Raw genomic sequence first — 12,442 nt, 5'->3', positions numbered from 1 at the left:
GCACACCTGCGTCCGAGCGCACTTGGCTCGCTTCATACCACCTCCGGGGTGCAGCCAAGATGTGGTACTACGCCCTCGAGCAGGACGAGGGCGGTATGCCTCCCTGGGATCGTTTCCGCGAGCTGTGCCTCCTTCGCTTTGGACCACCATGGCGCGGCAGCCGCTTTTCCGAGCTAGGCCGCCTACCCTTCACCTCCACGGTCCAGGATTTCGCTGACCGTTTCCAGGCTCTGGCGTGTCACGCACCAGGGGTGACGGCACTACAGCGAGCTGAGCTCTTCGTCGGCGGCCTTCTCGACCACATCCGCGTGGACATCGAGATGAAGGGGCCCCAGGACCTACAGACGGCCGTATACTACGCTTGGGCGTTCGAGGAGCGTGCCCAGGCCTTGACACGGCCAACAGCACCTCGGGGGAGCCGACTGCCTCCACGGCCCCGCCGCCCGCGCCCGCACCTTCAGCCGCCTCGCCGGCGACCACCTCGGCCGTGACGCGGCCCTTCCGGCGCCTTTCGAGGCAGAGCAGCTCGAGCGCCGCCGCCTCGGGCTGTGCTTTAACTGTGACGCACCCTATGCCCCGGGCCATGTCTGCCCGCGCCTCTTCTACTTGGAGATGGTCGACGAGACGGAGGACGATACCCCCGATGATGGACTCGGTGACCCAGCCGCCGCCGAGGTCGCGCCGGCACCCGCGCCGGCTACGGCCCTTGTTGTCTTCCTTCATGCGTTGCTCGGCATCCGTAATGAGCAGACTATGCTTATACCGGTCACGATCCGTGGCGAGACTCTGGTGGCTCTCTTGGACACGGGTTCTACACATAACTTCCTACCTGAGGCTACTATGCGACGCCTTGAGCTACAGCCGACAGGCGGGGAGCAGCTGCGGGTCACCGTCGCTAATGGCGACCGCCTCCGCTGCCATGGGCTCGCTCGGGACGTACCCATTACTATCGGCGACGAGCACTTCACCATCACTTGTGCCGGCATCGACTTGGGCTACTTCGACTTCATCCTCGGCGCCGACTTTTTGCGGACTCTCGGACCCATCCTTTGAGACTTCGACGCCCTAACGATGACCTTCTGGCGCCTCGGCCGCCGCATCCGGTGGGAGGGCGTTGGAGGCGCCCCAATGTCGCCCCCGCTCTAGCTGGGCGCGGCTACCACTGAGGCCGAGCATCCGCTGTTGGATGACCTCCTGCAGCAGCACAGTGATCTCTTTGCGGAACCCCAGGGCCTTCCGCCGGCCCGGGTCTACGACCACCGTATTCATCTCCTGCCGGGCTCGGCGCCGGTGGCAGTGAAGGAAATATGCCCTAGAGGCAATAATAAAAGTTATTATTTATTTGCTTATATAATGATAAATGTTTATTATTCATGCTAGAATTTTATTAACCGGAACATAATACATGTGTGAATACATAGACAAAAAAAGTGTCACTAGTCAATATAGATGCTCAAACTATTTTTTGTCACGAGGCATCTATATCCATATGCCACCTTTGTTCCGGTTCAGTTGCCTGCGCGAGGAGCGATTCCTTGACAGGCATTCTTTTTTCTTTTGCGACAAGAGACGGGCATCCGGCCCGCCATAACAGTGGGCTGAGCCGTACAAAGGTAGCTCGTGTTTCGTGTTAAGGCCCAAACGATCTGCTGGTTGGTGTCCAACTACGCGCCAACCCGCTTGCTGAAACAACGGCCTACTCGTCGCAACTCGCAAACCGCAGGAGCGCGGACTGTTTCCCTCCCCACTTCCCCAGTAACGAGGCCTAGGGTTCGTAGGTGGGCCCACTTGCTTACATGGCCTCTATGGTTGCCGCCGCGCGCCTCGCCGGCGGGGTCTCGCGGCTGTCGGCTCAGGGTTCTACTGCCCGGGGCCTTCCGCCCGGCAGCCTGCGGCTTCCCCCGCCTCGCCGGCGTCTGCGCAGCGTCCGGTGCTGCGCGGTTCGCCATCCCGGCGGCGGCGGCGGCGGCGGCGTGGGCGCGGGGGAGGAGTTCGTCGGGTTCTTCCGGGAGGCGTGGCCGTACATACGGGGCCATCGTGGGAGCACCTTCGTGGTCGTTATATCCAGCGAGGTTGTGTCGGGGCCACACTTGGACCGTATTTTGCAGGTACTATGATTGCTTAAGTTGAACTGAGCTGGAGTGTTTTGGATTTTCGTGTTCATTGTTCGTATGAAAGAGCATGCCATTCTTCCATTTAGCCGTGGGGGGCCGAACCATGGAATTGTTTTAGTAGCGATTCTAATTATCCAACATAACTTACTTTTATCACAAGTGATTCAAACAAAACTGTTTATCCATTGGCCAGCTAGAGATTATGACATTTTGTGAGATGTATGGACCATATGGTTCATTGGACTTGATCAATGGGCAAATGATCTAAAGAAAGCAATCAAGGTATAGTAGCCACTAGCCACTCGACAGCTGCAGGTTGTAAGAGTATGGGTTCGTTGGACTTAATTTATGGGGATGAGAAATGAGGGACAGAACGAGAAGCAGCTTAGTTTTTTTGGTACATAATTGGAATGAGGGTCTTCTGCGAACATGGATTCAAGACTATAAATGGCCCCAATGTTACTAGGAAAAAAGAGTCAAAATCACTGGTTTTCCTGGCAGGAGTATGAGATTTTTTTTTAGTCATGTGACTGGGCTTAGGTGCTACTGTTATGCTGCATAGATTTATCGTATTTTGTTGTCATAAAGTTCACATCATTATGGATTCCTTACATTTTCTAGTTATTTAGGGAATATTACATTTTCAATCACATGCAGGATATTTCACTACTTCATGGTCTTGGCATTAACTTTGTTCTTGTTCCGGGAACACATGTCCAGATTGATAAACTATTGTCGGAAAGAGGTTAGTTCTGCACATGTAGTACACCAGTCTTCTATCACTCATACCTGATCATCCTTATGCTACTAACAATTGTATATTTGTTCTTACTTTCCCATCTATGGTTTTATCTATTTATTAAAGTTTACAACACAATGTTTAAGGGACCTTCAGCATATAATAAAGTTACCTAATAAAAACTTAAAGATAACTTAGTTTCTGAAGCACGCGATTATGCTGGATGAGCAGAAACACATCTGAACACATTTTCCAACAGCACCATGATACCTTTCTAGCAAACTCTATCTCTTTGAGAAGTATGTAATTTATTTCATCACTTCTGCCCCACTCCCCACCACAAAGCTTCCGCGACACTTCCAAATGTGATCTGTAGAGTGATTGTGAAACAGGGACTATGTCTAAACTGCTGCTTACATGCGTAGAATTTGACGAGTCACATTTGATGACAGCAGCGACTTATTAGACCATTGGTAGGTGAGAGCATCCCCAACAATTTGTTACTAAGCTCATTGCGAAGAGAAGAGGGAATATCTGAACTCATCAATACTTCAATAGTATCAAACCCTCCAATAGGTTGTTACTTAGACCAGTGGCAGAGCTTGCCACCAAAAGATGGGCGAGCCACACACAAGAAAACTGCCTCTGGGCTATTGTTTTAAGGCCCGGGAAATCAATGTAAAGTGTACAAACCCCATGGGCTGGGCGGGCCATGGCCCATTCAGCCTTGCAATAGCTCCGCCAGTGACTTAGACCTTTTAGTAAGATAAAACTACATTCAATGTTGTGGAGCCCACAAGATGAGTTTTCTTAGTAACAAGGGTCTCTCCAGGAGACCATATGCTTGTTACTAGTGTCTTGTTTGGAGAGCCAGGCTGTTTCCCTCATAGAGTAACGAATTCACCATCTCCCCTCATCTTTTCTCCTCCACATTTCCTAAATGCTGATTTGGCATGACTTCAGTAACAACTCAGGTGGATTGGTGGAAATACTCCGATGATGATGTGAACAATAAGTTTCTTCACTATTCTTGTCCTTTACATTTTCTAATGCAGGCTTTATTCTTCTTTGAACTATATTTCTAGTATTTTTCCTGTTCCTGCATATTCTCATCTTATGAAACTTGCTGTAGGAAGGAAGGCTAAGTATGTTGGTCAGTACCGAGTTACCGATTCTGATTCACTAGAAGCTGCGATGGAGGCAGCTGGCAGAATAAGGTTAACAATAGAAGCAAAGCTCTCTCCTGGCCCTCCAATGTTAAACCTCCGTAGACATGGTGTTATTGGTCACTGGCATGGTCTTGTGGATAATGTTGCAAGTGGCAATTTCCTTGGTGCTAAGGTGAATATTTATAGCTGTAGTAAAATATTTGAGATTGGAGACAGCTGTAGTACTGTGAGCCGTATCCATCATCTAGTTCTGCATTTAGGCATTTGAGTGTCTATGTGCCTCCTTGCGTGCTATTTCTGTTTATTCCTCTACATTTTTTTTACCTCTTATCTTCTACTGAACTTCAGTCGGCTGGAGGTCCTGCAATACTGAGTTTATGCAACTAATTTTCTTTGGCAGAGAAGAGGGGTAGTTCATGGTGTTGATTACGGATTTACTGGTGAAGTTAAGAAAATAGATGTTGCACGGATAAAAGAAAGGCTTGATAGTGATAGCATTGTTGTTGTGAGCAATATGGGATACTCGAGCTCAGGAGAAGTTCTAAATTGCAAGTATGTTATTTTCTCTACCAGTTGTTCAGTTTCAAGATTTTCTAATGATTATATGCTTGCATTGATTCTCTAAATTATGCATATATTATGAGAAATACTCCCTCCGTCTCATAATGTAAGACGTTTTTTGACACTAATGTTGTGTCAAAAAATGTCCTACATTATGGGACGGAGGGAGTATGTGTGAGTGTGAATTTCCTGTTTTACTTGAAAATTGCTAAATAACTACACCATAATTTTTCTCTCTCTGTAATTTGTATATATTGTGGGTAACCTACTAAACAGATTAATTTTCCTTGTTTTTAACATTCAGCACTTACGAAGTAGCCACCGCATGTGCCTTAGCCATAGAGGCGGATAAACTTATCTGCGTTGTGGATGGTCAGATATTTGATGAGAATGGACGAGTCATTCATTTCATGTCTCTGGAGGAAGCTGATGTGTTGATTAGAAAGCGTGCTAAGCAAAGTGATATTGCTGCAAATTATGTCAAGGTTGTTGATGAGGAGGACCATGAACCATCTTTGAACAGAAAGGGGCATCTTAATGGGTACGCTGCTTCTTTTCAAAACGGTTTGGGTTTTAACAATGGAAATGGTATTTGTTCTGGTGAGCAAGGGTTTGCTATTGGTGGTGAAGAGCGATTAAGCAGGTCAAATGGCTATCTTTCTGAGTTGGCTGCAGCTGCTTATGTATGCCATGTAAGTGGCGTACCTTCCACGCGATATTTTTTATTATGTTTCTGCTTTAAGATCTACTAGTTTTCTACAGAGCATAAGATGAACACATCTTTGTTTTTGAAATGGTGTCCTCGACGAAGTAGCAACATTGTTTTCTGCATTTGCCATTTGCATTGTTGTTCCTGTTGAATGTAGCTATTGCTATTGTATCAGTGTCATGCTGCTATGCACCTCTGTCTTATTGGATCCACATGGCTTGAAGTGTGGCAGCAATCCTGTTGAAGCAATACTAGTGTCACGTAACGTCTTGTCAGATCTGAGAAAGCTGGCACATTGAACGACATAAGGAGTACCCTATCTTAGTGCATCACTATCTTTTTTTTTGAACTGTAGTGCATCACTATCTTGCTGTAGGTTGGGTCGATGTCCGTGCTGAGGACTACAGTACAGTAGTATCCGTGTATCTAAAGCTTGAGTGTGGTTTGAGTAGAAGGTGGCATGCGTGTGATACTTGTGTTTGCTCTTTCAATAAAGCAAGAAATATTCCTTCAAACAGTGAAATATTCAAACCATGTTCCTAACAAAGCGTAAGCTGCAAAGTTCCATGACAGTCTCTATCACTTAAATTTGTCTATATACATTTATTTCTTCCTTATGCCAGGGTGGTGTTCAAAGAGTGCATATCATAGATGGTACAGTTGATGGATCACTGCTATTAGAGTTGTTTACAAGAGATGGTGCTGGGACAATGATTGCGAGGTATTCTTAACGTCTTTTCTTTTCATTTTCTTATTTAGTTGAAAGGCATTCAGCCTGGCTTATATTGAAAGCCAACAATGCACAAATCAAATTCTAGGTCCAGTACACAACCAATGCTCCCATGCCTGCTTTATCCTTCTATTGACTTGGATGCATCTCATAAACTCATTAATATCTTTCTTTTTCTTATTCTTGATTCCTGGTAGAAACACTAGCATGTGAGAAATTAGATGCCTCTATAGCAGTTTCAACATAGTATAGAGTATTACTATACTGATAAAAAAATATCTACTTGTGAGCTGGCTTGGACTGGTTGACAAGGTAAAGGAAAAAATAATTAACTATGTGTTTCAGACCCAAGACACTACAACTTCTATGTTGTTGCTATTCATGTCAGCAGCCAGTAGATCCTTTTGCAAGTTTAGCATTAATCCATAATATATGTCAAAGCTGAAGATACATATCAAACGTGTTTCTGAAACGAATACTTCACCATGGTATTCTTTGTACATAAAGGTCTTTTGGAATCTAGGCTGTACAAGCTATCATAGTCAAGATTCATGTCCTACCTATCACATGTTTTCAGGGATGTTTATGAAGGAACAAGAATGGCGACGGAGGAAGATCTTCCTGGCATAAGAAAACTTATCTACCCACTAGAGGAATCTGGTGTTTTAGTGCGAAGAACAGATAAAGAGGTGTGTTAAGATTTTGAGGAATCTGATATAATGAGTGCTTCATTCTCTTCATAGTTAGTACATAGTAGTGCTAAAATGTTTCTTTTTTCCAACGTCTCTTCAGCTTCTTGAAGCGTTGTATTCATTCTACGTTGTTGAAAGAGATGGTTCAGTCATTGCATGTGCTGCTCTCTTTCCATTTCCTGAGGACAAATCTGGTGAAGTTGCTGCAATTGCTGTATCTGAAGAATGCCGAGGAAGAGGTCTGGGGGATAAGTTGCTTGGTAAGTTCATTGCCACATGCATTATTTTTGTTGTTCTAAAAGTAGCAACTGACTTGTTGCCACTTGAAGTTTCAAAGATGGTGTTCTATTGCATAATATACTCTGGAAAGATTCACCCATATTAGTGTATGTCTGGTGGTATTGAGCTGTGCTATAGCTAAGAAATACAGGGTTAGCACAATTTTGTTTCTTCTTGATAATGTTCTGTAGCCTGATCTTTAACATTCGCAATGTTTTACATCGATATGTTTAATCTTAAAATTCATGGATCCATGTTGAGGTATGCAGTTGACTGGTTTTCGAAACAAATTGGGGTGTCATTTCATAAAAACAAAACTGTTAGCGATAGAGCTGACTTAGCGGAATTTACTATTTTTGATTGGTTGATGCAACTCCTGTTCCAGCCATAGCTTTTCCCCAAAGCACATGGACACGCACATGTTTCACTGTGCCCAGTTGGCTCCTTTGTCGTACACATATATCAACTCAAAAAGATTAAAAAGATAGAAAAGAAACCACATCAAAGAATATGGTGGTGAGGGAGTCCCTTTTCGAACTAGCTAGTGTACTACTAACCATCTGACGATGATAGCCAGAAATCTGATTAAAATGATGGAGAAAAAACTACCATAAAAGAAAATGGCGATGAGTGAGTTCCTTGTTAACTAGCAAGTCTGCCACTAACCATCTGATGGCGATGGCCAGAAATCAGAATGTTAATCTGGTGATTTTTCTCTCGTATTCTCAGAAATATTAAAATAGCTCCCACCTGCCGGTGTTAGTTTCTACTAGAAAGGATATTACACACTTTTTTTATTTGTGGTTGTGGTTATGTTTCAGATTACATTGAGAAGGAGGCATTATCCCTTGGTCTTGGCAAACTGTTCTTGCTTACTACACGTACAGCCGATTGGTATGTACCTATATCCTCCTCTTGGCTTATTTATAGCGGTTTCATATCCCACGACCAAGGAAAAATGGTTCACCTCTCTATTATCTTAGTGCAGACATTAAGTTATCAGTTAGCTCAAGTTCGAACATCATGCCAGTCTTAGAGATGTTCAAAGCACTAGGCTCTATTAAATCCCAAGTTTCATTGAGAAAGGTTCCTATGGTCCAAGTTTAGTTTCATGGTCTTTCTTGGGTGTAGATTTGTTAATTTCTTTCACCTGATTTCATTAGGACATCTCTAATAGCACACCTCAGCCATTTCTTAGAGGGTGCCACTTTAGCATTTTGTTCATGTAGACAAGAGAACATGAGAGAATAAAGTTGTTTCTGCAACAAAAAGTAACATTGTTGCTAACACTAGTTGCATGGAACAACCAAACATGCTGTTTGAGGCCAGTTGTTTGTAAATTCAGTCCACCAAAATCTATTGGCGGGGTTAAGTTCTTTTGGTGAAGAAACAATCTGTTCTACTGGAGAGCTTGTTACTTGTATCATAGCGCATGCGGTTGTGTTGTTTCTCTCTTGACCTAGAAAAAAACTTGTTGGGGAGCCCTTTGGACCTGTTACACACTCCAGTGAATGATGAAGTGCAATGATCAATCACATGGGAAATAGACATTGATTCAGCTTTTCATATGTTTGCTTGTGCTTAATTTGAAACGATGCAGGTTTGTGCGACGTGGCTTCTCAGAGTGTTCGATCGAATCTATTCCTGAGCAGAGAAGAAAACGCATCAATCTGTCACGTGGATCAAAATATTATATAAAGCAGCTCCAGCCAAAGCATGCTGGTGTCCCTGTCAACAATTTTGCTGGCAGATGACAGGACTTCCAAAGAATTTGGTGAGAGTCAGACGAGATATCTGCACTGGTTACATCAAGGCTTTTATATGTTAGTTGTAATTTCAGATAGAAATATAACTGCAGCCTGTGATAGCGGCTTTAAAATTTTCTTTTACTTACATGGATGTAAAAAAGGCACTTTGTGCCACAACGGAGAACAAATACCAGAGGAAATTCTATACAGAAACCATCAGCAAGCAATATAATGATGCTTCCCAGGAAAAGCAATTGATGATACCAAATGGAGGTATGCATGTGCTACCCCCCTGATTGAATCGTCCTGTTCACTGACGGGACATATTCTACACATAAGAGTACTCTGAAAGGAAAATGGTAATGGAAAGTATGAGCTCTTGGTGGACGGCAAATCACTCGTTATGCTTCTGGAAAAATAAGTGCACACGCCAGATAGATTGGCGGTTTTCTTTCTTTTGCATCCATCAAGATTTCGATGTAAAAGCTTGAAAATGTGAACCTGGTGCTTGATTCCTGCAATGTTTGATTCCTATGGTGATTTCCTTTTGCCTGGATTGAGAAGCAAAAGTGTTTTGCTGCTCCGGAGAACAAATCAAATGGGATACTTCACGTGGAGGTTTGCCAACTTATCAGATGCTGATATGCACCGCACATGCGTGCCTGCATGCCGAAATTAGCTTGCAGTTGGCAGCACGCATCCTTTCGAGCCGGCAGCGAGCCGGAGAGGAATAAATTTCATGGTTGGATTGGATATATTCCATTTTAAAGACCCGGAGCACATGCATATGCTGGTGCACTGTGCTGTACTGCCCAAGGTGGTGGGTGCCTTCATTGTTGGGCGTGACGGACACACGATGTGGAATTAGGCAATGTAATGTCATCATCAGTGTGAGAATCTAAAACAAAATGTCATCATCATCCGGTAATAGATAAGAGGGATTACACGTCGACCAGTGCCTGTATAGATGGCGTGCTTGTTCTTTGCTTGCTTAGCGTCGACGCTTTGAATAGATGGCGCTCACATCATCCCTTAGGTCATGGAAAACAGACCAAGGCTTCAACGAAACAATCACTGCACTCTTTACTTGCCACGAAGACGGTTGGATTGTTAGTGTTGGACTAATGCATGCAAGGGAGTGGGTAATCTATAGCACGGCAAGAATTCCTGCGGGCTCTGCGAGGTGAGATTGGAAGAATCGGATAAAGTACAGTCCAGTCAAAACCTCAGACTTAACCCGACGGCTAAACCGCGAGTATCGATGGAGACGTGCCAGAAAAATCAATTTGAACACCACAACCGCGAGACGCGAGTTGAATTCCACCACCAGAGACGGATAAACCGACACAATATACACACGGAAGGCACCAGGCATAACATAATCATCAGTCGACAACCAAGCGAATAGTTGAAATGCAGAGAGGTTCATAAACATGGATCAAACAAAGGAGGCGATAATGCCCGACGAGAAATAATAATTAAGCTACTAGCAGCATTTCTCCGTCAGAGAAGGATAGCTCAGTCCCAGTTGCACGAAGTTGATCGTCGTCTTCCTCCCTCCCTCCCTCCTCAGAAGCAGGCGTCCAGGAGACAGCAGCAGCAAAGGGCGGCCAGGCTGTCGCAAACAAAATATCACGAGGGAATCATGAGACACAACATCCAAGGCAGGATAAAGTAGCTGCATAATATACTGACAGCATTTGGAACAGGTATATGCCTATGGCCGGCATAATGAAACATTATGCGAATTCGAAATGCTCAACCATGCATGCAATTTTCAACTGTTCTACTCCCTCCATCCCATAATATAAGAACGGTTTTGACACTAGTATATACACACTAGTATATACTGACAGTTAGTGCGCGAGCATCAACATAATTAGTACTGTAATCAAGCTGATCAAGAATCTCCGGTGAGAGGAGAGCCGTTCTTCGTGAGAGTATAAACAGTTAGTGCGTGAGCATCTACGTAATTAGTACTGCAATAAAGCTGGTTGATAATCTTGGGTCAGAGGATAGCCGTTCTTTGGTAGTAGTACCGCGTCGTCAACGGAAATATTAATTCCCGATTCCCAGGTTGCGTCGTCCCGAAGGAATCTAATCTAAAGAAACGAAAGCCTATTTCTATACTACCACCAACATTTCCTGATCTTATCTCAAAATGCCAGTCCAAAACACATGTGAGACGCCTCCCGGAAATCGTGACCGCGGAGACGCATTTTTTTCGGTTAGTGCTGGCTGCTGGCTACACAACAGATGGCTTTGACTTGCATCCGAGCCGTCGATTTCAAGATCGGATGGTTTATGTCACGGCATGAGGGACGAGACAACCCCTCGCCGCTTTGAGTGGAGCGACCGACACGTCGTCGAGACCGCGACTGCTCTCTCTCTCGCCCTTTCCCGAGGGTTCGCTCACGCGTCAAGTCGCGGTCCCCACCACCCAAGCAAACGTGCGCGAGACGGCCACCGACGGGGAAGAGGGTCGCCGCCGGCGTGCCCGGGCAGATCTGACCCGGCCGATCATGAAATCCAGCCCTCCAGACAAGCCGCGGGCCGACTTTGAATCTAATCTAGCACTCGGGACACCGCAGGCAGGGAAAATCGAGGGGATGGGACGAGGAGCTTACCATCCCTCCATGAAGGAAGGCCCGCTGCTCTGCTGCTGCTGCTGGTGGGGCGGCGGCTGCTGCGCGTACTGCGGCGGGTAGCCCTGCTGGGGGTAGCCGGCTGGCGGGTAGCCCTGCGCCGGGGGCGGGTAGCCGGCCGGAGGGTACCCCGGCGGCGGGTAGCCGCCCTTGTCCCCGTACCCTGAGGATTCAAAGATTCACAGGCCGAGATTCAGCACAAAAAGAGGAAAGGAGCACCGCGCAGGAAAGGAAAAGAGAATCGATGGGCACGGATGGAGACGGGAATCGACAACGGGGTGCGCACCTTGCGGCGGCGGGGCGCCGACGGGCGGCTGCTGGTTGTAGTAGCTCATCTCCTCCTCCTCCTCCTCCTCTGGCTCCGGGGTCTCTCGCTGGTTCCTCGCGGCGATCGGGGCACGCGCAGCGGGGCTTTGTTTGAGGCGCTGGGGTTTGGGTGATTTGGTGGGCGTCGGGTCAGGTGGTTTTTATATAGCGGAATTCGCCAAACCGCGTCCCGAACGTGGGCGCATGGGCCTGCTTGGTGGGGCCGCGTGACGCGTTTGCCCGGCCCGGGTCTCGCCGCGGCGCGCACTTGCCTGCCCGTTGCCACCAGAACGCGTCGCCCGGGCCGGGTGAATTTATGGTTGCCTGGTTATATCCTTTTGGCAAATGTGGGTAGGAGGTGCCTGATTTGGTTCCTTTTCCTTCGGTGCACCCGCCAAGCGTGTAGTCTTCTATCAACTGAACGCACATCGCTAAAAGACCTGGAATAAATCCAGCAAAATGTAAGCATTAATGTCAAGTTTGGTATTTGAACTATTGTGAGCAGAGTATATCACCGCCCTTTTAACCATCCAACCATATTTTGGTTTACGGCATGTATGATTGTTGATAAGGCAGCCTTATTTTAAGTCCGCCACGTAAGCTAAATAAAAAATAAAAAGATGTATAATGACTTATTTTGATCATCTCTTAATTAAAAAAGAAGGCAAGTCTTTTCTTAGGCTAGTCATAGTGGGAGTAACTTAGCTAGTAACATAACGCACCCAAAACATATATTCTTATATGACATGG

At 46.0% G+C, this 12,442-nt stretch overlaps 2 protein-coding genes across 2 annotated transcripts; one reads left to right on the top strand and one right to left on the bottom strand.

The window, feature by feature from the left end:
• The first annotated feature begins 1,691 nt into the window (after positions 1–1,691).
• LOC125536482 (putative amino-acid acetyltransferase NAGS2, chloroplastic) lies at positions 1,692–9,289 on the top strand. Its single transcript, XM_048699710.2, has 10 exons — positions 1,692–2,108; positions 2,772–2,859; positions 3,986–4,194; positions 4,423–4,574; positions 4,888–5,275; positions 5,916–6,013; positions 6,600–6,711; positions 6,815–6,974; positions 7,815–7,887; positions 8,594–9,289. The coding sequence occupies exons 1-10, from the start codon at positions 1,797–1,799 to the stop codon at positions 8,745–8,747; spliced, it is 1,746 nt and encodes a 581-aa protein (XP_048555667.2). The 5' UTR covers positions 1,692–1,796; the 3' UTR covers positions 8,748–9,289.
• An 804-nt stretch (positions 9,290–10,093) lies between these two features.
• LOC125536484 (uncharacterized) lies at positions 10,094–11,844 on the bottom strand. Its single transcript, XM_048699711.2, has 3 exons — positions 11,673–11,844; positions 11,369–11,549; positions 10,094–10,356 (listed from the first exon to the last, which is right to left on the bottom strand). Exons 1-3 carry the CDS (start codon positions 11,719–11,721, stop codon positions 10,311–10,313), a joined length of 276 nt encoding a protein of 91 aa, XP_048555668.1. The 5' UTR covers positions 11,722–11,844; the 3' UTR covers positions 10,094–10,310.
• Between the last annotated feature and the right edge of the window lie 598 nt (positions 11,845–12,442).

Source organism: Triticum urartu, chromosome 2A (genome assembly GCF_056163025.1).
Source record: "Triticum urartu cultivar PI428250 chromosome 2A, HENAU_Tu73, whole genome shotgun sequence".
Taxonomy (NCBI): Eukaryota; Viridiplantae; Streptophyta; class Magnoliopsida; order Poales; family Poaceae; genus Triticum; species Triticum urartu.
This window is presented reverse-complemented; position numbering and strand designations above follow the sequence as displayed.

Coding starts and splice junctions, on each gene's coding strand:
- LOC125536482 (XM_048699710.2), top strand. CDS start 1,797: ATGGCCTCTATGGTTGCCGCCGCGCGCCTCGCCGGCGGGGTCTCGCGG. Junction 4,195..4,422: donor GCAATTTCCTTGGTGCTAAG/GTGAATATTTAT, acceptor TTTCTTTGGCAG/AGAAGAGGGGTAGTTCATGG. Junction 6,712..6,814: donor TGCGAAGAACAGATAAAGAG/GTGTGTTAAGAT, acceptor ACGTCTCTTCAG/CTTCTTGAAGCGTTGTATTC.
- LOC125536484 (XM_048699711.2), bottom strand. CDS start 11,721: ATGAGCTACTACAACCAGCAGCCGCCCGTCGGCGCCCCGCCGCCGCAA. Junction 11,550..11,672: donor CGGCGCCCCGCCGCCGCAAG/GTGCGCACCCCG, acceptor TTGAATCCTCAG/GGTACGGGGACAAGGGCGGC. Junction 10,357..11,368: donor CCTTCCTTCATGGAGGGATG/GTAAGCTCCTCG, acceptor TGTTTGCGACAG/CCTGGCCGCCCTTTGCTGCT.